Source organism: Lepidochelys olivacea (assembly GCF_965140295.1).
Source record: "Lepidochelys olivacea isolate rLepOli2 genome assembly, chromosome: 1".
NCBI lineage: Eukaryota > Metazoa > Chordata > Testudines > Cheloniidae > Lepidochelys > Lepidochelys olivacea.
Window position 1 is genome coordinate 239,385,151 of NC_140411.1, and position 21,939 is coordinate 239,407,089.

The 21,939-nt window shown below is 40.7% G+C and overlaps 1 protein-coding gene and 1 pseudogene across 2 annotated transcripts in view; one reads left to right on the plus strand and one right to left on the minus strand.

The window, feature by feature from the left end:
- Positions 1-4,086: 4,086 nt before the first annotated feature.
- The window catches only part of SLC15A5 (solute carrier family 15 member 5), a gene marked incomplete at both ends in the record, with an annotated part of 65,840 nt that continues 47,987 nt past the window's right edge, over positions 4,087-21,939 (plus strand). Inside the window, 4 exons of the mRNA XM_084618028.1 lie at positions 4,087-4,126; positions 5,778-6,140; positions 9,041-9,263; positions 21,430-21,599. Of these exons, the coding sequence (XP_084474154.1) occupies positions 4,087-4,126; positions 5,778-6,140; positions 9,041-9,263; positions 21,430-21,599 (796 nt within the window). The remainder of the gene's footprint in view (positions 4,127-5,777; positions 6,141-9,040; positions 9,264-21,429; positions 21,600-21,939) is intronic.
- On the minus strand, positions 19,969-20,364 carry LOC311515140 (large ribosomal subunit protein eL33 pseudogene; annotated as a pseudogene). Its single transcript has one exon. The product of its transcript is annotated as a large ribosomal subunit protein eL33 pseudogene (transcript).

Here is a 21,939-nt window from a genome sequence, read left to right on the forward strand (position 1 = left end):
TTATCCAGACTCCACTCAAAAAGTGGGTGATACGATGTCTAACCCCCATAGGAATGCTACAGATTATTCTCATTTGAGAGTTAATATGAAACTGGTCCTGTCTGCACACTTCACTGTTGGTCTGGAGGAAAGCTCACTTCAGGGATTTGGTTCCATCTGTTGTAGTGTTTCCTTCTAGCAGAATAAGCAAGAATTGCAAGGGCTTCCCCAAAAGTCCCAATTTAATTCTGCTGGAAAGCGAAAAAATAAACAAACATTTTTGATATATATTACCCTGCCCCTGACTTAAATCAAGTACCTTTTACTGGTGCTGCACTTCTGAGGGCAGTCTTTGCTACTGTCTTTGAAAAATGAGTTATTCATATCCTGCAGTGGGGAGGGGGAGGGGGAGGGAAAATTCAGGCCTTGGGTTCTCCATTTCCTCTAAGAAGTTGAAAGTTTTTCAAGAATACACTTACCAAAGAATGAATAAAACTATGCAAATGTTATTTAGTAGCATAACCATATAACTTCTGAGGGTTTTCACAGAGCAGTTCTCTTATAATCAATAGTCTTAATAAACTGGTGATTTCATAGCTGTTATCTTCCAGCTTTCAAAGTGTACTTTTATCACATTTAATAGTTGTTTATAGCTTAGAGAACTTTGAATAGATGTGTTGGTTTTCCCACTTTCACAAATATGCTTTCTCAACTCCTTGATAATTGTATTTCAGGGTTTTAATTGGTCTTTAACACTATTTGCAAAGCATTCTGGTTTTGATATGTGTTTGCTCTTCTGCGACGTATTGTTCATAGTCCTATGGACATTATTCAACATTATTCATTGCTGCCGACAAGATTTATCAGCAGCATCAGATATACATATTAAATACAAGGAATACCAAAAAAGCACTGTTGTGTATTATGATTTATTCCAATTATTCAAAATCCAGATTCAAGGTTCTGTGCTTATAGACTACAGTGCCTAAATACCATGGGGATGAGCAAAACAGAAATCTCATAAATGGATATGTTAAGTGGAAGATTATAATTTTTTTTAACCTACATATAGCCTTTCCTCAGAGGCTTTTACAACAATCACACATTTTATTGAATCTTACCTCACTCGCAGGAGGTGTTATCATCCCTGTTTTCCAGATGGAGAAAACTGAGCTTATGAGACCTTGCCTGAGGTCACGCCACAAGCTTGAGTCAAAGCTGGACTCAAACCCAATTCTTCTGTTTCCCAGTCTGTGCTTTAACCACATGGCTATCCTATCATGCCTTTTAATTTATTTTATTTTCAGAGCCACTTCGGAGTCTTCTGAAACAACTACATAAGTAGCAGGTTATCTTCAGACTGTCAAAGACCATTGCTTCCAATAATTATTTTTGTGTCTCAGACAGACTGAAAGTTATTCTACTTTTTCCTTTCCTATCAGGGAATCAACTGCAGAGAGAACAAGAGGAGGATTCACATAAAAATTGGAAGAGTGACCCTTTCTTTGAGGTGTGGAAATAGACACTGTGCACTCCCCTAAAACAAAGTAGTTATGAACAGTGCCTGTCTAGCATCTAGCAACGGTGCCTGTCTATTCAGCTATTCTTACTAGAAAACATCTTGTAGGGAACAATGCTTCATTGGCAGGGAGATGAATTAGTCACAACTACTACCTACATTAAGTTAAACAATTCTCACACACACACAAGAAAGATTAAAGTGGTAATTTTCAAAAACAGAAGATTCTAGTCTTTGCCTCCGGTATCCCATCTCTGTTTCCCGTCACTGAAGTGGTCACCCTTTTAATTACATTGCAGTCTCTGGATCAGTATACACAGGACCAAACCCTTATCCCACAGAAGTCAACTGGAATTCTGGCATTGACTTCAAAGATGGCTAGTGTTTCAGCCATAGAATATTTCTGCTTTAACCATTGTGGTCCAGACTTTTAAAGGTATTTAGGTGTTGCTCTGCTCAGTGTTGCAAAGCCTCACTGACATAGGACTCTATGTCTAAGTTTCAAAAATTACTTAGACACTTCAGCTCCTAAGTCTCAGTGAAAGTCAATAGGATTTAGATGCCTAAGTGCCTCAAAGGTCTTTAGGTGCTTAATTTCCATTGAAAAAATCAGTGGAAGTTAGGCACCTAAATATCTTTGAGGATCTGGGCTTACATCACTTTTGAAAATGCCACTGAGAAACCTAAGTTAGCTAGGACTGGCAACACTGAGCAGAGCAACGCCTAAGTACTTTTAAAAATCTGGACCTGTGTTAAAAAAAAAATTACACTTGTACTGCCAAAGAAGTCAGTGAAATGTCCATGAAGTTTTCCCCTCAAGAAACGTGGCAAGAGCTAATTTGACTTTTCCAGCACATGAAGAGAAGTTTAGATCATTTGCCCTTTAGCCATAGAACCACATAGGCAACCAGTACTCAACCAAGTCAAAGCAGGTGGTAGGTTAGTACTAGCTGGAGTTGAGCCAAACACAAGTGCCTCAGCTACTTCCTGGCCAGATTTTACTATTTTAAATGGACTCTAGAACCAAGAGATTTCCTTTCTGGTGTTGGCCTATTCATTTGACAGATGGCCTGCCAAAATACAACTTCTACAGACAGTCAGCCCTCTGTTACAGAGACTGTGACCACTAGGAGCCCTGGAAAGAACAAGTGCTTTTATAGCAAACCCCACTGCAAGAACTACTTGTCCCATCTTCACAGAAGATACTTTCAAGGATTTCAAGATCCAGATCCACAAAGGTACTCAGGCACCTAAGCCTCAAACTTATACATCACTGTGATCCACAAAACTCCCACTTGTCTGCCATCGAACCCTGAAGGGGCCTTAATTCACTCAGTGCCTAAGTTTGTGCAGTAAAAGTTCCCCCAGTGCCTACGTTTCTGGGTGGGGGCATGCACATTGCTGCCTCCCTCTGGAAGTACACATGCTCATCTCACATATAAGCCCCAGTTCAATTTACAAACTGTGGGAAAATAGGCACTTCTCTTCCTGAGTCATGTGCAGGGCCTGATCCAGTAGGTGTGCTCAGAGGCCACATAAAACAGCCAAGGCAGAGGAGGGTAAGACTAGGCTAACCTCCAATCCAGTGGTTAGGGTGCTTACCTAGGATGTGAAAAACCCTCAGTTCAAGTCCCTATTCTACCTGCTAAGGATACCACCTTGGAACGGGGATCTACTAACTCTCAGGTGAGTGTCCCCCACCCTGGGCTGTAGGGTGAGTCTCAGTGGCCCAATTAATATTGAGTTATTCAGTTCAGTAAATTGGAACAACTTCAATAGAATATCCCATAAGCTAGTAGTCCTAGGTCCCTTTGTCAATCTGACCCAAAGCCTTTTGCTGCAGGCCAAGGTGATTTGTCGGAAGCAGGACTCCTCTTTGAGCCCACTTCAGTCCTGAGCTGGTGCTGTTGGTTTCCACTTAAAAAATCTCACCTGCTTCAAAACTGGTGTAACCCTAAATATATTATTAGGTCTACCACCACCTTTCCTCAAGCACTTTTCAGTAAGCAATCTGAGTACTATATTAAGGGGTAAACCAGTGAGCAGATTGACTAAAGGTTTTCATCAAGACCATACAGCAGGTCAGCGCTAGGTATAGAGCACATATTCCCTAGGCTCTCAGCAGCAAAGCATGCCACCATTATTAGAAGATATATATACTCAGAGTATCAAACATGTCAATCAAATGAGCCAGACCCATTTCTGAAACAATCACATAAATAGAAACCCGCTCTCACACACCTGTTTCAGCCTACCTTGAGGTGTTTATGGGGGTTAACCAACCAAGCAGTCAGTTGTTCTCCCTGCCCGACCCCAAGATAAGGCAAACTAACATCAAATAAGGAATTGTTGTCATCTAACCCAATTAGCAAACCTTCTAGCTCTACCCCTCTTCCCATGATCTCATTTGAGCTCAATCAGCAACACCTGAGAAACAGGTGCCCCTACCCCACCCCAAATCTACACTGGAGTTGGGAATATTCCCTATTAAATTGTGTGTAGGAAGCAGAGTGTATTTACTATAGTGTTTTCAATCTGGTTTTATACTACAGTTATATCTTTCAGTACAGTAAAGAAAGGGCACCCTAATGCACCAGCAGCTAGGTAAGAGATACTCCCCAGAACAGGGTAGGTGTGCACTCTTTGGTCACAGTACTTTCTCCTTCCCTGTGGCTTGGTTTGGGACAAGGTTTGTTAAACTATGAAACAGAAACCAGCTGGGGCTGCAGGTGATCTCTGTAGCTTGTTTTTCTCTAGCCATCAAACATGAATGAAACTCAGCCTAGTCTCTTTTAGAGAAGGTGGCAGACATAGATATTGGTATAATACAAAGTTCTCTCATCCTCTACAGTCTTACCCAGAGCTAAGCAAATTCTGTGATACCTCTAGCCAAGTTCTGGCTTTAGAACCCCTTTTGAATTAAAAACACTGGTTAAGAAAGGGGCTGTATGGATGCTTGGATCTGTGTTTCAGGGCTTCTGGATTTGTTATTTATAGGCCATTACAGAAAAAAGTTAGGGCAGTAACCTTTACACCTGATACCAAAGTTCAGTTAATTTTGGATCTGGGATTCTGACTTGGGCCTATGCATGTCATTTATATACTATCTTGCATCTCTATTACTTAATAATAGGTAGGTATAAGAGCTGCTAAAGGGTAGGGAGCATGTGTGCATGTAAGTATCTGTATAGTTAGGTAAAACTAAAAAAGAGTCTCTGTTCCCACAGCTTACAAAGTGAGGACTTGATAGTTCTATTTAGAAACAGTGGGTATGATTCACCATTGCCTTTAACCATGTGTAGTCATTTACACTTGTGCAAAGTGGATGCAGAACACTACCATTTGGGACAGGTATAAATGGCTATACACAGTAGTGGAGAATTATGTCTAGGAGGTTGGACACATTTTCTGTAAACTTCTTAGTAGATTGCCCACCAGGGATATTGTAGACTTGTAGAACCTTCCTAATTTCTCTTTAAGTTGACTATATAGTTTCTAATTAATACCCAGGAACCAAAGCCATTCTGATTCCCTATGACATGTTGTAGCTGTGGTACAAGGTCAGGCTAAAGAAGCTGTGCTGGTTTTGGGTGCTTTTTTATTGCTTTTTCTCTTCATTAATACTCCAGAATTACTTTCTTGTAAAACCTGCTTATTGTACTTAAATTTACTAGCATTTCTTACTTTTCTAATTAACTTTCTTATCTGAATTTCAACCAAAAATAACAAGAATTGTAATAATGATAAGATATTGTTCACCTAAAAACATGCATTCTTTCTATCTTTATCTCTTTGCTTGCAGTTTCTCACTTATTGCTTAATTAAGGTATCATAATATTAGCCCCAAATTATTTTCTTGATCTAGTACTTGAATTCTGCTGAAACAATTTAGCCTCTCTCAGTATTTAAACCTTTATCTGTAACATGCAGATACAATTTGGCATATATTGTATTGGATTCACATAATTTAATGGGTAATATTATTTGCGGGGGGGGGAGTCTTGTTCACAACCAGACAAACTAATTAAATAAACAGATTGGATTCAGCAGCTTTGTGCACTCAGAGAAGTTTAAATACTGGTGTCCCCCATGCTCCTTGATCTTGAATGTAACAGCACTAAAGTGATAGGTATCCTGAGGAATTGTGGTAGTAAGGTGTGGAATTCAAAGCAAGGGTCTTACCAGTTTGTTAATTATAGCGGAGGATAACAGAAGTGTACATACAACCTAACCCACTCAATTTAGTCTTGCTCAGAACAGCTAAGTATGCCTGTTACAGACCTTAGAGACTTACAAGAAAAACAACTTCTGAACCACACTGCTGAGAGGGAGAAAAGGAAATTCCCCGAGGAAGGCAAGCATGTTGGAAACTCATCTGGGTTCAAGTCTCAGAAGAAACTTCAGGTGGCCATTTGCCTGCTGTTGATGGAGCTGTGTGAGAGGTTCACTTTCTTTGGCATTGTCTGCAACATGATTCTCTTTTGCACTATCAAACTTGGCTATCCCAACTACCAGGCAGCCATCATAAACATGTGCTTTGTAGGTGCCTCCATGTTAGCACCTGTGTTCATGGGCTGGCTTGCTGAACATCTGGTGGGGAGAATCAAGCTGGTGTATATCTGTATGTTTCTCCACTTTCTAGGTAGGTGCTATGCCATGATTATTTCATCTACAATGTGCTTTTTGTATGCAATTCTGCTCTAATAAGTCAATTTTTTTAAAAGTATCATAGAAACATACTATTCCTCACATATGTGCAAATCCAATGATTGTCTCCAACGTGGTGGCCTCATCAAACTTCTCTAATAGCAAAGGACTTAGCTTTTCTTTAGTCTGGAGTATATGTGCTAATATACTTTAATGAAGCATTATTTTGAACACCACTACATAATGTTTGTAAAATAAGATCTAAATTTTCAAAGATGACTAGGGATTTTGGGTGCTGCAGTCTGATGAGAGCCTAAAGTGTGACCCCTTAAAGTGACTTGACTTTTTTTAGAAAGCAGGCGCTCAGCATTTTCTGAAACTGTGCCCCTTTAAGGTATCCGGTTGGGCACCCGCAATCACTAGTCACTTCTGGGAAATTCCATGATCTATCCACTCGTTAATGTCCATAATTTGCAATGCATTTCTCCAGTTGGTGCAAATTTATGGGGTTCTGCTGTATTTAAAAGCTACATGGTTGTTAATAAGACGTACATGTTGCCTCGACAAACTTTGAACTCAGAAGCCAAACTTTGATGCTTACCTTTAGGGCCTGACTCATATTAGCACTATCTGATTCCTTCCCCCACCAAATGGGCTAAAATCTTTTAAGATAAACTTCTTTAAATATTTTTCTAGGTAACTTACATGTGTGAATTTTACTGACCTATGATCTTCTGTACATTTGAAGTCCCCTCAATACACAGAAATGTAATGTATGGACACCTCCTAATAATCTTCCACATAGTGGCTGGAATGGGGGACAATCTGAAACTTTAGATCTGCAAAGCTATTAGTATGGGTTGTGAAGGAGATTGGGTGGAATAGGGGGTGGAGCCACTCCCCTTCCTAGACAAACTGAGTTTGCAAGTCTCTGCTCACTTTGTACAACTGTCATGTGGAATTTAGTAAATGTCACAGCTGACCATTGCTTTCTCAGCCTAAGCTGAGCTGATATAAAAACTGAATTATCTTTTGTCTCTAGGTCAGGGTTGAGATGAAGCAGGGACCTTAAGACTGCTGCTCAGATCAGGCAGGTACAACTAGACAGTAACAGTCACCACTGATGCTGCAGCCTGTCCTTTAAACTGCACAACTACCAGATTAACTTAATAAAATCACCAACTTTGAAGTGACCAGAACAGGCAGAAGATGAGGGCAGAACAAATTATTGCCGCTCCAGGGCCACATTACGTAGACATTGGAAATTCCCATAACTCTATACTAAAATATATATCAATTGCATAGCCACTTCATGTATAGTGGACACACAAGCTTATTCACATTTACTCATCCCAAGTGTTTTTTTTGCATGCAGGCAAATAAGCTGTTATTTAGCTAGGCATCAGAATAGCATTGGAGTAATTGAGAGAATTTCTGAATGGGTCTCTCGAGGCAACATTTCTGTCCTCTTGACCTCGATCCAGAAGTGCGGGTTTGAATTCAGTTGTGCGCAGCAGGTGCCCCGAGGTCATGTTTCAGACACCTTTGCACTGGAAACTCTAGCGCCTCCTTTAGAATGCTGCTGCAGCAGCAAATAATTCTGGATTGAAAGCACCTGCTGTGGATGACTGAAGAGAAATTGTCACAAGAATTTAGAAGAAAAAAACGACAGAGGATCAAGTGGGTCTGTGGAAAAGAGAAAGAAGGGGTCCAAGGCACTGAACGAACTACCTGAGAAGATGACCTCCTTCAGATCCCCTTCCTTACTCCATAAACTTCCTGTTTGGAATCCCCTTGCCCTTTGAGTCTAGATTACAAAAAAAAAAATAAGACATCAAAGTGGGACAAATTGACTCTAATGATAAAACGAGGATAAATCGTTGAACTGTATACTGAATATATTGCATCTGACCACTTAGCCCTCCACTGACAACTGTCAGAGGTAGTACAAAGCATTTTCCAAAGAGGAACAAATGTCACTATAGCAAGGGAAAGTTTCTTGTAAATAAATATAAAATATTAGTCAGGGATGATGATTTGGTACTAGACTTGTTAGTGTATGTACGATGCATGGGATGTGACTCTTTATCGTGGGAGCTTATTACAAATTTTGCTTCATCCATCATCCTGGGGCTGGGGTTTCAGATTTTGATGTTTAGTATCACAATCCTGGTCCCTGTTGCCATGCTCGAAGCAGACGTGTGTGCAAATATTATGTATATGATGTATTTTTCAATCTCTCTCAAAATGCACTTAGAAGGCTATGTAACTCATCAAATATGGGAGCCTCACTTTGCTTATAGGAACAATGCCGTAGATTGGAGGTGCCAAATCTTGACTGCAGAGTCCTAAAATGTGTTCTGGGGCTAACTTTTTCTGAAGCTGCAAAGGGAAGAGTAAAACTGATACAATAAGTAAAAATAACCAATTAGCATATCTGAGAATACATCATAACATTTGCCAAATTATCTGATATAGTGATAAACTACAGCTTTTGAGTTCAAGCAAGCAATTTCTATTAATCCATCTTGATAGTTAAAAGAGTAGCAGAAATTATGGTAATCTTTCTTTATTTGTAAGAGAACTTCTGTGCCACTTAACTGCAGCCCTCTAGCCCCAGGCCAGCCCTGAAAGCAGCGAAGTTCAAGTACTTCTGCCATATGTAGTCAATATTCTTGCCTAATAGTAGTATTCAGAAAAGTTCTGGACTTGTAGTTGTACCCACATCTCGCTCTAAAGGAATGAATAATTTTCTTTCTCATTGTGCATGTGGATTTTTTTTACTAATTCAGAGACTATCATTCCAATATAGCTGTTAATCTAGAAAATAAATACTGGATTCAGTGCTTCATCATTTTAACCAGTTATATATGTCCATTTTCTTCCCCATTCCAGGTACGGCCCTGCTACCTCTTGTTGCCTTCCCCTTTGAAGATTTTTATATAGACAGACGCTATATCCTTCACCCACTAGCCAAAAAGGAGCAGAAAATACTCTTCTACTTTGGGCTATTAACAGCCTGCTTTGGATCAGGAGGCATAAGAGCTGTAGTTTGTCCACTGAGTGCATACAACCTTGAGGATTATGAACCAAAGGAACTTCTTTCTTTTTTCAATTGGTGAGTTTCTTAATATTGCAATAGCACAACTGTGTGAGATGATGGAGCTTAATTAAAAACTCAAGTGCATCTCAATTTTTTAAAAACAAATTTATATAGGAAATCTCATTTTTAGCTGTAACAATTAGTTTTCAAATGGACTACCTAAATTTCCTTCCAGGCACATAGATTCATAAATCTTAAGGCCAGAAGGAACCACTCTGATCATCTAGTCTGACTTCCTGCATAACACAAGCCAGGGACTTTCACCCAGGGTGAATCAAGGTCAAGTGATTTGCTCAACTTGACACAGAATTAATGAGCTAGTTGCTGTGTAGAACCAAACTATTCTATTTAGGTTCTTACACTATGGTACCGAAAGGCCTGGCAGGGATGTGGTGAAGTTGCTTGCTGGGTCTCAATCCTTTGCTCTAAGTTGAGTAGACTCTGTAGAGATGGCAAAGTTCCTTGAACACATATAAGTACCAGCACTAAAATAAAAAAATCAAAACATCACATTTGGAACTGTCATTTACTTCAAGAGGTGGTAGTCTTCCTCATGTGAGTAGTGGTGATAGAAAGATAGGCCTCATAGATTCTCTTTCCAGCTGTGACTGACAGGTTAGGACATCAGGTAAGTCACTTGACTTCTGTTCTTCAATTTAAAGATCTATATAGTTACCAGGGCTGGCTGGAAAATGGGGCTTCACCAAAATCACAATTTTCTACAGGAAAAGAATTTTCCTTGGAAAAATTGACATGTAACATTTTGTCATCCCAAAGTGAACTGTTTTCTTTTGGTTAAAAAACTGAAATGGAACACTTTGACATTTACAGATTTTTTTCTGGACACTTTATTCCACAAAGTTTCAACAGTTCAACATGTTTCTTCTGATTTGGGACAAAATTATGATCTACTGGAATTTCCCTTGGAACAGAAATTCCTTTATTAGATACACACAAATATTTACCTACCTCAGAGGGAGTTTTGTGATACTTAATGTTTGCCAATTATCCAGAAATTCTTGATTGAGAGGTGCTATACATGTGCAAAGCATTGTTGGTAGTACCAACAATAAATCAAAGTGTATCTATTATGAACTGAAACTGATCAAATCTGAAGATTGATAATGCATCACTGATGAATCAATGAATTTATTAGGTCATATTTCTGTTCATATGGGGGTGGCTTTCAGGGCTATTCCCTTCCCCCCAGTTATGTTAATATTGCAGATCTTTGGACTAAATCCAAACTTTAGTGAATAGTGTAGCTTTACAAAGGTGGAAAAGACTGTTTGGTTCCTTAAAACAGATTCTGCCTCCTTGACCTGCCCAAAGGAGAGAGAAAAAATCCTCCTTTTCGATTCTATTCTGAGTTTTAATCCTTAATTAGCAACATCATTTTGATTAAATAAGACTCTGGAGGATTAAGACTGGAGAGCAATCAGTTGTTCTGAAAGATAGCTCTGGAGAATTTATTGTACTGTGGTTTTAGTCATACAGAGTTGTGTTTAATCAAAGTGACATTTCTCAGTGTTGATTACAAAGGAGACACAACGACAGAATGAATAAAGTATTTCCTTGGGGGAATCCAAACGGGTCAGTTTTTGGGGCTTTGGAAGTATCAGGAAAGGTGTGTGTGATTAGAAACTAATTTCTACAGTTGTCTGGCATCTGAAGCAGGAACCATATGATTTGCAATCTTAAAACTAACAAAATGGGGTTTACTTCTTCACATTGCCTAGTCTCATTACAACCTCATAAGTATATAATCATACGCTATTTTCTCTTCTTGGTAGATTCTTTATCACGAGAATAAATGTTTAAAATACATATATATATTTAATGAGACAGTTGCACACTGTTGCTTTTTAGCAAAATCTAGATTCTTATCCAACCTGCTTTACTTCAGAAATCAGGCCTAACAGCTTTTAAAAAATCAGACTTCTTGCAAAGGAGTGAATAACTATCATCTTAACCCTAGTGTGTGGTGAGGGCTGCATCACCCTTCTAGGGCCTGAATCCATTCTCTGGAACAAACTAGGTGTAAAATCATTGAAATAAATGGAATTTCACCAATGTTAAACTAAAAAGAGGAGAACTGGGCCCTGAGAGTCTGAAGCCTGGGGCAATAAGTTAAGACCATAGACTGGTACTACTTCTTGATGCATGAGAACTCCCATTGCTATGAATGGGAGCTGAGCAAAAGGGCTGGGGACAGAATATGGTCCTTAAATCCTCACCAACAACTGAGCTAGTAAAACGAAATTGCATTGAGATGTTGGAAAATTGTGGATTGTATAGGACCACTTCTATATCTGTCCTTGTCTTCTATTCCTTCTCCATCTTGCTTGGTGTTTCTCTTTTCCTTCTACTAATATTTTCTTTCCTTTTTTGTCTGCCTCAACTCAATCTCTCAATTATTTTCATCACTCCTATTTTATATTTATCTCTTTGTTCCTTTCTCCCCACGTTCGCTACCATGGCCCTTGAATAGTTATACCCTGCAAGATGTCAGAATGGCTTCCCTTTCTGCAAAGCCTCATTGTCAAATGAAGAGAAGTATGGTAAACAAATGTTTCTGCATAGGTTTGGAAATGAACCATTATCTGGTACTTGGGTGGATATTAGTCCAAACTCCATTGCCTATAGCTAGCCTAGCTTTTGTATAACATTCTTCATCGGTAGATATCAAAACACTTTACAAAGGAGGTCAGTATCATTATCTCCATTTTACAGACGGGGTAACTGATGCATGGGGTGGGCCAAGGTCACCCAGCAGATCATGGCAGAGTCAGGAATAGAATGCCGGTCTCCTAAGTCCCAGTTCAGTGCTGTATCCATTAGGCAACACTGGCTCTCCTAATCTAACTTTGTCAGAAACAGAGCTGGTCGAAAAACAGAATTTCTATTCTACAGAAAATTGAGACTGAAATTTTGTTTCAACCTGTTTCAGGATCAAAAGTCAAACTCAGAATTTTTCAAGAACTGAAACATTCCAAAGCACATCACTTTGACCCTATAGAATATAATATATACATAAAAGTCAAAACAAAACATTTGGCTAATTTATTGAAAATGTTGGCCTAAGTGGTATGGTCCTGTGAAACTTTTTGATTTTTGTCAAATTTCCCATCACTTCTAGACAGAACCTTGGGGCAGAATCTGTGCTACTTCATTTTTTAAAAAGTGGCCACCAACCCCTTTTCTCCAATAAAACTTTGTATATCTCGGAATGGAAATCAAGCTGTTACCTGGCAAGTATGAAGGCTGGAGTCGTCACTGCTGGAATGTGAACCTGTGATCTCAGGGAGTATAAGCAAACCTGAGGTTCAGACTCCTGAGACTACTGGAATATCTTTGTTAAAGGATTAAAGCTTAACACGCCAGGACTGATTTATCTGACCTGAATGTGTACCACCAAAATATCACTGGAAATCCTGTAATACTTGGTGCATGAGAAATGCTAAAGCAACTAGTAAATGGCCAAACTGCTTCAGAGTAAGAAGTTGCAGAAGCAAGTATTGTGATCAAAGGCTGAGCAGAATGGGGTTAACATTTTCTTACTCCACTCAAATGCCAGCATAAAATATCTGGCTATTCCCGGTATAATTATTTGAAGTGAAATACTTAAGATGCTGACATTTAAACTGTAATTATAAAGCTTCTAAGCTAACACCCAACTGAGATTAATAGGGTAGTTCTCATCAGAAAGAGGTTGTCTTTCTTGATGTCTGTGGACTTTATTGGACATTGTGGTAGCTATTCAAATTTGGATGGTGCTCTTCACAATAGACCTACAGCCTCGCTTAAAACTGAAAACACAAACTGGTGGGGCCAGCAGCAAAGTGCCAGTGTAACATTCCAACCAGTTTTTTCCCCTCCCCACCTTCCATCACCAATCACATGAATCATGCTGCGTCAGACTAGCCCCACCTGCCAGATAGCCCTTTTTACCCAGCATATTGTATGGGAAGAACTACTAATAAAGGAAGCAAATTTAGGTTGTTTGGAAGATGCTAGTGGAGATGTCTCACCTCCCCACTTGGCCTTGAAGAATTTCATAATTCTCCCTAAAGGCTTAGCAGGATCTCTTGGGTTATAGGTTGATTGTATTGATGGTCATTTTTGTAGAGCCAGGGGCCTTTGGATTAGGTGGCTCTTGAACCCATGCTTTGCTATAGAATAATACTCTAGCAGGAATGCTTTCTCTTCTATATACCTATATATTTCTAGTTTTCAGGGTTGTGAAGATAGTACAAATCAATGCAAAGATGTCTTCCTGAATCTGCAGGTAGTCTGAAACAATACTTGAAGAGTTGAATGAATCCATTCTTTTCAGTGATTAACTCTGAAAACTAAATATGATTTAAATGTCAACTGTTTCGGATCAAATGAGAATCAGTAAAATAAGCAGCTAATTATATTAATATTCAGATCCACTTCATTTAAAATCTCCTTTATACAATGTAATAATCATAGCAGTGTAGAACTGGAAGGGACCTCGAGAGGTCATCTAATCCCCTCACTCAAGGAAGGAGTACATAATAATTAGACCATTCCTGACAGGTGTTTGTCTAACCTGTTCTTAAACCCCCACCCCCAGTAACGGAGATTCCACAACCTCCCTAGGCAATTTGTTCCAGTGCTTAACTACCCTGACAGTTAGGAAGTTTTTCCTAATATCCAGCCTAAACCTTCCTTCCTGCAATTTAAGCCCATAGCTTCTTGTCATATTCTCAGAGGTTATCAAGAACAATTTTTCATCCTCCACCTTGTAATAACCTTTTATGTACTTGAATGCTGTTATCATGTCCATCCCCCCCTGTCTTCTCTTCTCCAGAATAAACAAACTCAATTTTTTCAATCATTTCTTATAGCCATCTTTTCTAGACATTTAATCATTTTTGTTGCTCTCCAATTTGTTCACATGTTTCCTGAAATGTGGCTCCAAAAACAGGACACAATACTCCAGCTGAGGCCTTCTCAGTGCAGAGTAGACCAGAAGAATTATTTGTGTCTGGTTTACAACACTCCTGCTAATACATTAAGAATGGTGTTTGCTTTTTTTTTGCAACAGCGTTATACCATTGACTCATATTTAGCTTGCAATCCACTGTAACTCCTAGATCCCTTTCTGCACTACTCCTTCCTAGGCAGTCATTTCCCATTTTATATGTGTGCAACCGATTGTTCCTTCCTAAATGGATTACTTTGCATTTGTCCTTGTTGAATTTTATCTGATTACTTCAGACCATTTCTCTAGTTTATTTTGAATTTTAATCCTATCTTTCAAAGCATTTGCAACCCCTCTCAGCTTGGTATCATGCACAAACTTTATAAGTATCCCGGGGTAGCCGTGTTAGTCTGTATCCACAAAAACAACAAGAAGTCCAGTGGAACCTTAAAGACTAACAGATTTATTTGAGCATTAGCTTTCATGGGTAAAAAACCCACTTCTTCAAACTTTATAAATGTACTCTCTATACCATTATCTAAATCACCAATGAAGATATAGGACAGAACCAGAATCAGGACTGATCCCTGTGGGACCCCATTTGATATGCCCTTGCAGCTTGACTATGAACCACTGATAACTACTCTCAGGGAACAATTTTCCCACCTGTTATGCACCCACCTTATAGTAGTTCCATCTAGGCTGTAATTTTCTAGTTTGTTTATGAGAAGGTTATGTGAGACAATATCAAAAGACTTACTAAAATCTAGATCTACTATATCTACTGCTTCCCCCACATCCACAGGGCTTGTTACCTTGTCAAAGAAAGCTATTAGTTTGATTTGACATGATTTGTTCTTGACAAATCCATGCTGACAGTTATTTATCACCTTATTATTTTCTAGGTGTTTGAAAATTGATTTATTTGCTCTATAAAAATGGAAATAAGGACAATCCAGGAAATTATAAACACAGGCAGCTTAACTTCTGTACCCAGCAAGATAATGGAGCAAATAATTAAGCAATCAGTTTGCAAATATCTAGAAGATAATATGATAATAAGTAACAGTCAGCATGGATTTGTCAAAAACAAATTGTGTCAAACCAACCTGATAGCTTTCTTTGACAGGGTAACAAGCCTTGTGGATGCGGGGGGAGTGGTAGACATGGTATATCTTCACTTTAGTAAGGCTTTTGATACTGTCTCTCATAGCCTTCTCATAAACAAACTAGGGAAATGCAACCTAGATGAAGCTACTATAAGGTGGGTGCAAAACTGGTTTGAAAACCGTTTCCCAGAGAGTTATCAGTGGTTCATAGTCATGCTGGAAGGCCAGAACGAGTGGGGTCCCGCAGGGATCAGTTCTGGGTCAGTTCTTTTCAAGGTCTTCATCGATGATTTAGATAACGGCATAGAGCAGGGGTGGACAAACTACGGCCTGGGGGCTACATCCAGCCCTTCAGAGGTTTTAATCTGGCCCTCGAGCTCCCAACGGGGAGCGGGGTTTGGGGCTTGCCCTGCTCTGCACGTGCCAGGGCTCTGTGCAGCTCCCGGAAGCAGCAGCATGTCCCCCCTCTGGCTCCTATGCACAGGGGCAGCCAAAGGGCTCCCCAAGCTGCCCCTGCCCGAAGTGCTGCCCTCACAACTCCCATTCGCCGGGAACCATGAGCATTCATGGCCCGCCATACAACTTTCATACCCAGATGTGGCAGTGGACCCAAAAGTTTGCCCACCCCTGGCAGAGAGAGTACACTTATAAAGTTTGTGGATGATACCAAGCTGGGAGGAGTTGCAAGTGTTTTGGAGGATAGGATTAAAATTCAAAATAATTTGGACAAACTGGAGAAATGCTCTGAAGTAAATAGGATGAAATTCAATAAGGACAAATGCAAAGCACTCCATTTAGGAAGAAACAATCAGTTGCACACGTACAAAATGGGAAATGACTGCCTAGGAAGGGGTACTGCAGAAAGGGATCTGGAGGTCATAGTGGACCACAAGCTAACTATGAGTCAATAGTGTCATGCTGTTGCAAAATAAGTGACCACCATTCAGGGATGTATTAGGAGTGTTGTAAGCAAGAAGTAATTCTTCCACTCTACTCTGCTCTTATTAGGCCTCAACTGGACTTGTGTCCAGTTCTGGGCGTCCCATTTCAGGAAGGATGTGGACAAATTGGAGAGAGTCCAGAGATGAGTAACAAAAATGATTAAAGATCTAGAAAACATGACCTCTGAGAGAAAATTGAAAAAATTGGGTCTCTTTAGTCTGGAAAAGAGAAGACTAAGAGGGAACATAACTGTTTTCAAGTACGTAAAAGGTTGTCACAAGAGGGAAGAAATAAAAATTGTTTTTCTTAATCTCTGAAGATAGGACAAGAAGCAATGGGCTTAAACTGCAGCAAACAAGGCTTAGGTTGTACATTAGGAAAAATTTCCTAACTGTCAGGAAGAAAAGGAGGACTTGTGGCACCTTAGAGACTAACCGATAGCTCACGAAAGCTTATGCTCTAATAAATCGGTTAGTCTCTAAGGTGCCACAAGTCCTCCTTTTCTTTTTGCGAATACAGACTAACACGGCTGCTACTCTGAAACCTAACTGTCAGGGTGGTTAAGCTCTGGAATAAATTGCCTAAGAAGGGTGTGGAATCTCCATCACTGGAGATTTTTAAGAGCAGGTTAGACAAACACCTGTCAGGAATGGTCTAGATAATTAATCCTGCCACAAGTGCAGAGGACTGGACTAGATGACCTCTCAAGGTCTCTTCTAGTTCTATGATTATCCCACCAAGTCTCTGTGACACCAACTATGTCATAGTTGTGTTTATTCACTAGCATTTTTAGTACTTCCTGTTTTTCCCCATCCTTCTTGCATTAGTACACAGGCATCTAAGATACTGATTTGATTTCCCCTCTATTTTCCCTCTTGTCTCTCCATTGCCCCTGCTATAATGGCCCATGCTCCAGACAGATTCTGACCGTTCTCCCAGGTCTCCATGTTTTTGACTTACCCATGGGCTTTTGTCACCTGCCCCCATCCAACCTAGTTTAGAGCCCTCCTCACTAGGTTAGCCAGTCTGCATCCAGAGATACTCTTCCCCTTCCTTAATATATGGACCCTTTTTCTGCTCAGCAGACCTTCCCAGAATAGCATCCCATGGTCAAAAAAGCTGAAGTCCTCTTGGCGACTCCATCTGCATAGCCAGGCATTCACATCTAGGCTGCATCTGTCTCTGCCTGGACCTCTATCTTTAATCAGAAGGATTAAAGAGAACACTACCTGCACCTCCAGGCCCTTCATCCCTGTAGTCACTTCTGATCTGCTCAGGGTCATACCTTGCAGTATCATTAGTGCCCACACAGATGAGTAGCATGGGATAGTAGTCAGAGGTCTGGATGATCCTCGACAATCACTCAGTAACATCTCGGATACCGGCCCCTGGCAGCATACCTCATGAGATACCGTGTCAGGCCAACAGCAGTTCAGAAGGGAGTCACCGAAACCACTACCCTATCTTTCCTTTTGGGAGTAGTAGCTATGATACTCCCAGCCTTGGGGTACTGAGCTTCTCCTCATCCACCTTTTGGGGGTGATTCCTCATCACTCATTGCCAAGGCAGCATAATCCATAGTTGGTGGGTTGTTCATAGCTAGTTCATGACGCTACCATAGAACTTCCAGTCTGCTGCATCAGAGTGCCACACAATCTGGGGCCTTGTCATAGAATTTATGTCAACTGTTCAAGGTCTTGCACGGTGACTTTTTGTTTGCTTGTTTCTGTCACTACTATCCTGACCACTTGCCCTACAGCTCCATTATAATCATCCTCAGCGGGGGAGCTATTCCACCAACACAATAACAATGTTTGAAATGTGAGGGAGCACTAAATTATTAGAGTTTTGAGCCTTTCAAACACAGCCCCAGCCAACCCCGGCAGATGTATGGTCTCCAACAGTCAGTTTGCTGCACTGGTGCCTGTAATCCAGGGCTGCTGGATCCAGGGCTTGAATCTCAAGGATCCTGCCTGTCTCTATCCCGAAGTGGTCTCCCAGGTGCTCTGAAGAATGCAGTGGAATGTCAGGAAAGGAGGTGGGGCATCAAAATCAGAAACAAGCCATAGGGTCATGTCTGTCTGTCAAGGTTCTTGTATGTAACCCATCACTGTGACATGATGATCATGTTGGTCCCTTCTGGTCTATGACATGAGCACGTCTCAGAATTTTGAAATGTGCACATCAAGATACATTTCTCTTTCTCTCTTCCCTCTAGTCATCAAAGACTGGATATTTTTTCTTTACTTATTTTGGTGGCAGTACTGTGAGAAAGCTAGATCAAGGAAGTGTGTTTTAAATTTTGATCTCAGGGCACCAAGGTTTATGGAGATCCTAATTTCTTCTGGGAATGAGTTCCAGTTGCTGAAAAAAAGTCCATCTCCTGCACATATGGGTTTCATTCTTTACGCTGCCATTTCCAGTGAAACACAATTGACATTATAGTCATCTAGAGTGAGACAGCCTGGACTGATCTCATAGCGGGCTCTGGAGACAAGGATTGAAATCTTGAACCTGGACAGCTTTTGGAGCTGTTTGTCCCTATCATGCAATTTTCAACTTAAAAACAAAATTGCCAAAGGAGGGCCAAAGCATCTGTATGCAAAACGCTTCCATAACTTTTAATATCTTTTCTCCAAAGTGGTTAAGACCAAACCCCAGACAACTGCTTTACATTTAAATAAAAAATCCCTCTAGTGGTATCGTAGCTCATGACAGAAATGGTTTAAAAGACACGGCACTAGCTAAAAAGAATTAAAGTTGAAATTCTCAGGGACTTTTTCAGATGGCTTTGGAGGATGGTTTAAGCCTGGAAGTCCCTGTTTCCCAGCATACATAGTATTCCTTGTACTCCTGACAGCTGCCAAATGCTTCTCAGCAGCACTGAGTTCATCCAAATTGGATTTGTCATTATTCTTTCTTTGGCCCCGCTGCCTGTATTCCACTAGGCTTGCTGCTCTCCTGCCCGCTGCTGCTCTAAGCCACTGCCAGATTCTCTTCTTCTCTAACAAGGCAAGAGAGAGTATTTTGTTTTGAGCTGAACAAACTTGGGTATTGTCACTCCTCCACGTCTTCAACATTATCAAGGCTTTTCTTCTTGGTTCCAGCTACCTAGGTCAATGACAGAGTGGTCAGAAGCACGACGGTAATGAACCCAACACTGTAACTTACAGTGATGCCACTGCAGTTTTTTCTGGGCCATTACAACAGACTAGCAAGGAGCCTTTTAAAGGGAAGAAGCCGAGTCAATGCAGATGGACCTTTGGTGTTTAATAGCAACTGCCCCCCCCCAAGGTTCACAGCCAAAACATTGAGCTGATCTTTAATACATGTTTTCTTATGTAGAGGCCAGTGATACTAGACAGATTTGCAGCTCCAGCTTAGCTGATAGTATGCCCTGCCCACTCGTGCTTAAGATAAAAAGTTGTAGAGCCAATAAGGGTGAGGTGAGCAAGAATAGCTAAGGTCATCTCTCCTGCTTGTTTATTTTAAGTGAATTCAAGACTAATGATTCATGCTAGATTGACAGCGCAAAAGACTCAAGTTCTTTGCTCATTGTCCGCAGGACAGGTAGAACCCAAGGCAATAGCAATACGAGCTCCTCCAGGCTTCCTCAGTGTGCCTCCATCTCAGTACACAGAGTCCATCTTTGTGTGTGGGGAGGGGGTGTGGGAAATCAGTTATTTCTATTTTTTTTTCTTTTAACAGTTTATGAATTTTATTTTTAGTAAAAATTTAGATCCGAGATGGATACAGCATCACTCTGATGCAGTGCCCAATGGCCTTGGCAGGAAGGGTGGACTGGAACTTGGCACGAACCATGCCACTGTTTCCATGGGCACGTGTTACTGTCCCCCAGATCACTCGTGTTCTGTTGGGCTTCCCACCAGAAGTCACGGTGTTGTTTTTAGCTTTGTATACATAGGTACATCTCTTGCCCAAGTACAATTCAGTCTCATCACAGGCATAAACTCCATCAATTTTCAGAAGGGCAGTGTGCTCCCTCTGGTTTCGGAGGCCATGCTTATAGCCAGCAAAAATGGCTTTGGACCACAGTCTCCCAGACATGGTGTCGTCCTGAAGTCCTGCTCCCAGCAGGCCCCTGCGCCTCCGACCCAAGTGCTCAGTCAGTCCTTGCTCTCAGTACTGTGGCTCTCAGCAAGGGTGACAACTGTGGTTTTAATACTAAAACTACTTACAAAAGAAATCTAAGCAATGTGCTCTGTAGATTGTTGAGCTCTTGCTATTTTAAAGAATATAAGCATTAGCTTTTTAAACCCTTTCAGAAGTTTGAGACCCATTTTAAAGGGGCCTGATTTTTATCATTTTCATGCTGAGCATCCACTCTCTGAAAATAATGTGTCTCAAGTTTGATACAGAGATTACTGGGTGAGATTTGTTTGTCCTGTGTTATGCAGGAAGTCAGATCAGATCAGTGGGGGGCAACCTGCGGCCCATGAAGCCCATCAGGGTAAGCTGATTGCAAGCTGCGAGACATTTTGCGATGTCTGACGTCCCTGCATCCCGCCACTTCCCACAGTTCCCATTGGCCAGGAACAGAGAACTGCAGCCATTGGGAGCTGCGGGGGACCATGCACGTGAACCGCCAATGTCTGCAAAATGTCTCACAGCCAGCCATATGCGGCCCACAGGTTGCCCACCACTGTGCTAGAGTCAGAAAGGAAACACTTTCTCCTTGTGTATAGAATTATACATCTGGCATAGGGGATTATGGGTTTTTTCATCTTCCTTTGAAATTGTGTCGCCAACCCCACACATTCACAAACCTTAGTCAGGCATCCATAAACCAAGAGATTGACTTAAAAATCATGAGTTTAAAAAAATGGGGTACTTTTTGTCTTCTTGCTTTTGAGCCTTTAGACTTCAGTATTTTTTCTACAACCATGAGGGCTAGAAACTTGGTCTCTTTTTTTATAAGTGAATGCTGAGACTCTCCCATAATCAAGTGAAAGTTCATGTTGTAGACTGTCAGGCTATGAAGGATCCTGGGGCATACCACATGGGTGTAAGTATACCCCACTCACTGTTGGCAAAGTAAGTAAACCTTTTAACTTCAGAATGCTTAAAACTGTACTTTTTGCAACATAATTGCATTCTTAATTACTTGCATCTCTTCACTGGTATCCCTCTTAGAATAACTTTTGTCTGTTTACCATAGGTTTTATTGGCTGATTAACTTAAATTCAGCAGTTGTCTTTGTTAGCATTTCTTATATCCAGCAATCTGTGGCCAAGAACCTTGGTTTTCTTATCCCATTTGTGTCTGTGCTTATGGCCCTGATCACAATTCACATGGTGCGCAGTGAAATGATTTACCAGCCCAAAAAAGGTAAGATGTAAATATCTGTCTCTTAGAAATGTTTTAAAGGTGACTTAAAAAAATTGTTCTTTCCCCAAAGCTACATCTGTTCTGTTTGCACTCATTTTGGACTTAATCCTGCTGAGTGCCTCCTGTGAAGGGCTGAGCATCTTCTACTGCCATTAACTTCAGTACTTTGCAGAATCAGGTCCACACACAACCAGTTAAAGTGGGCCTTACCGGGAGGTGGCTGCATCATGGGAGATCTGATGCTGATTTTCTATTTTAAAGCTATCATTACTGCAATGTAAGCTACTACAATAGAACTTCAGAGCTCCAAACACTGTGGGAATGGAGGTTGTTTGTAACT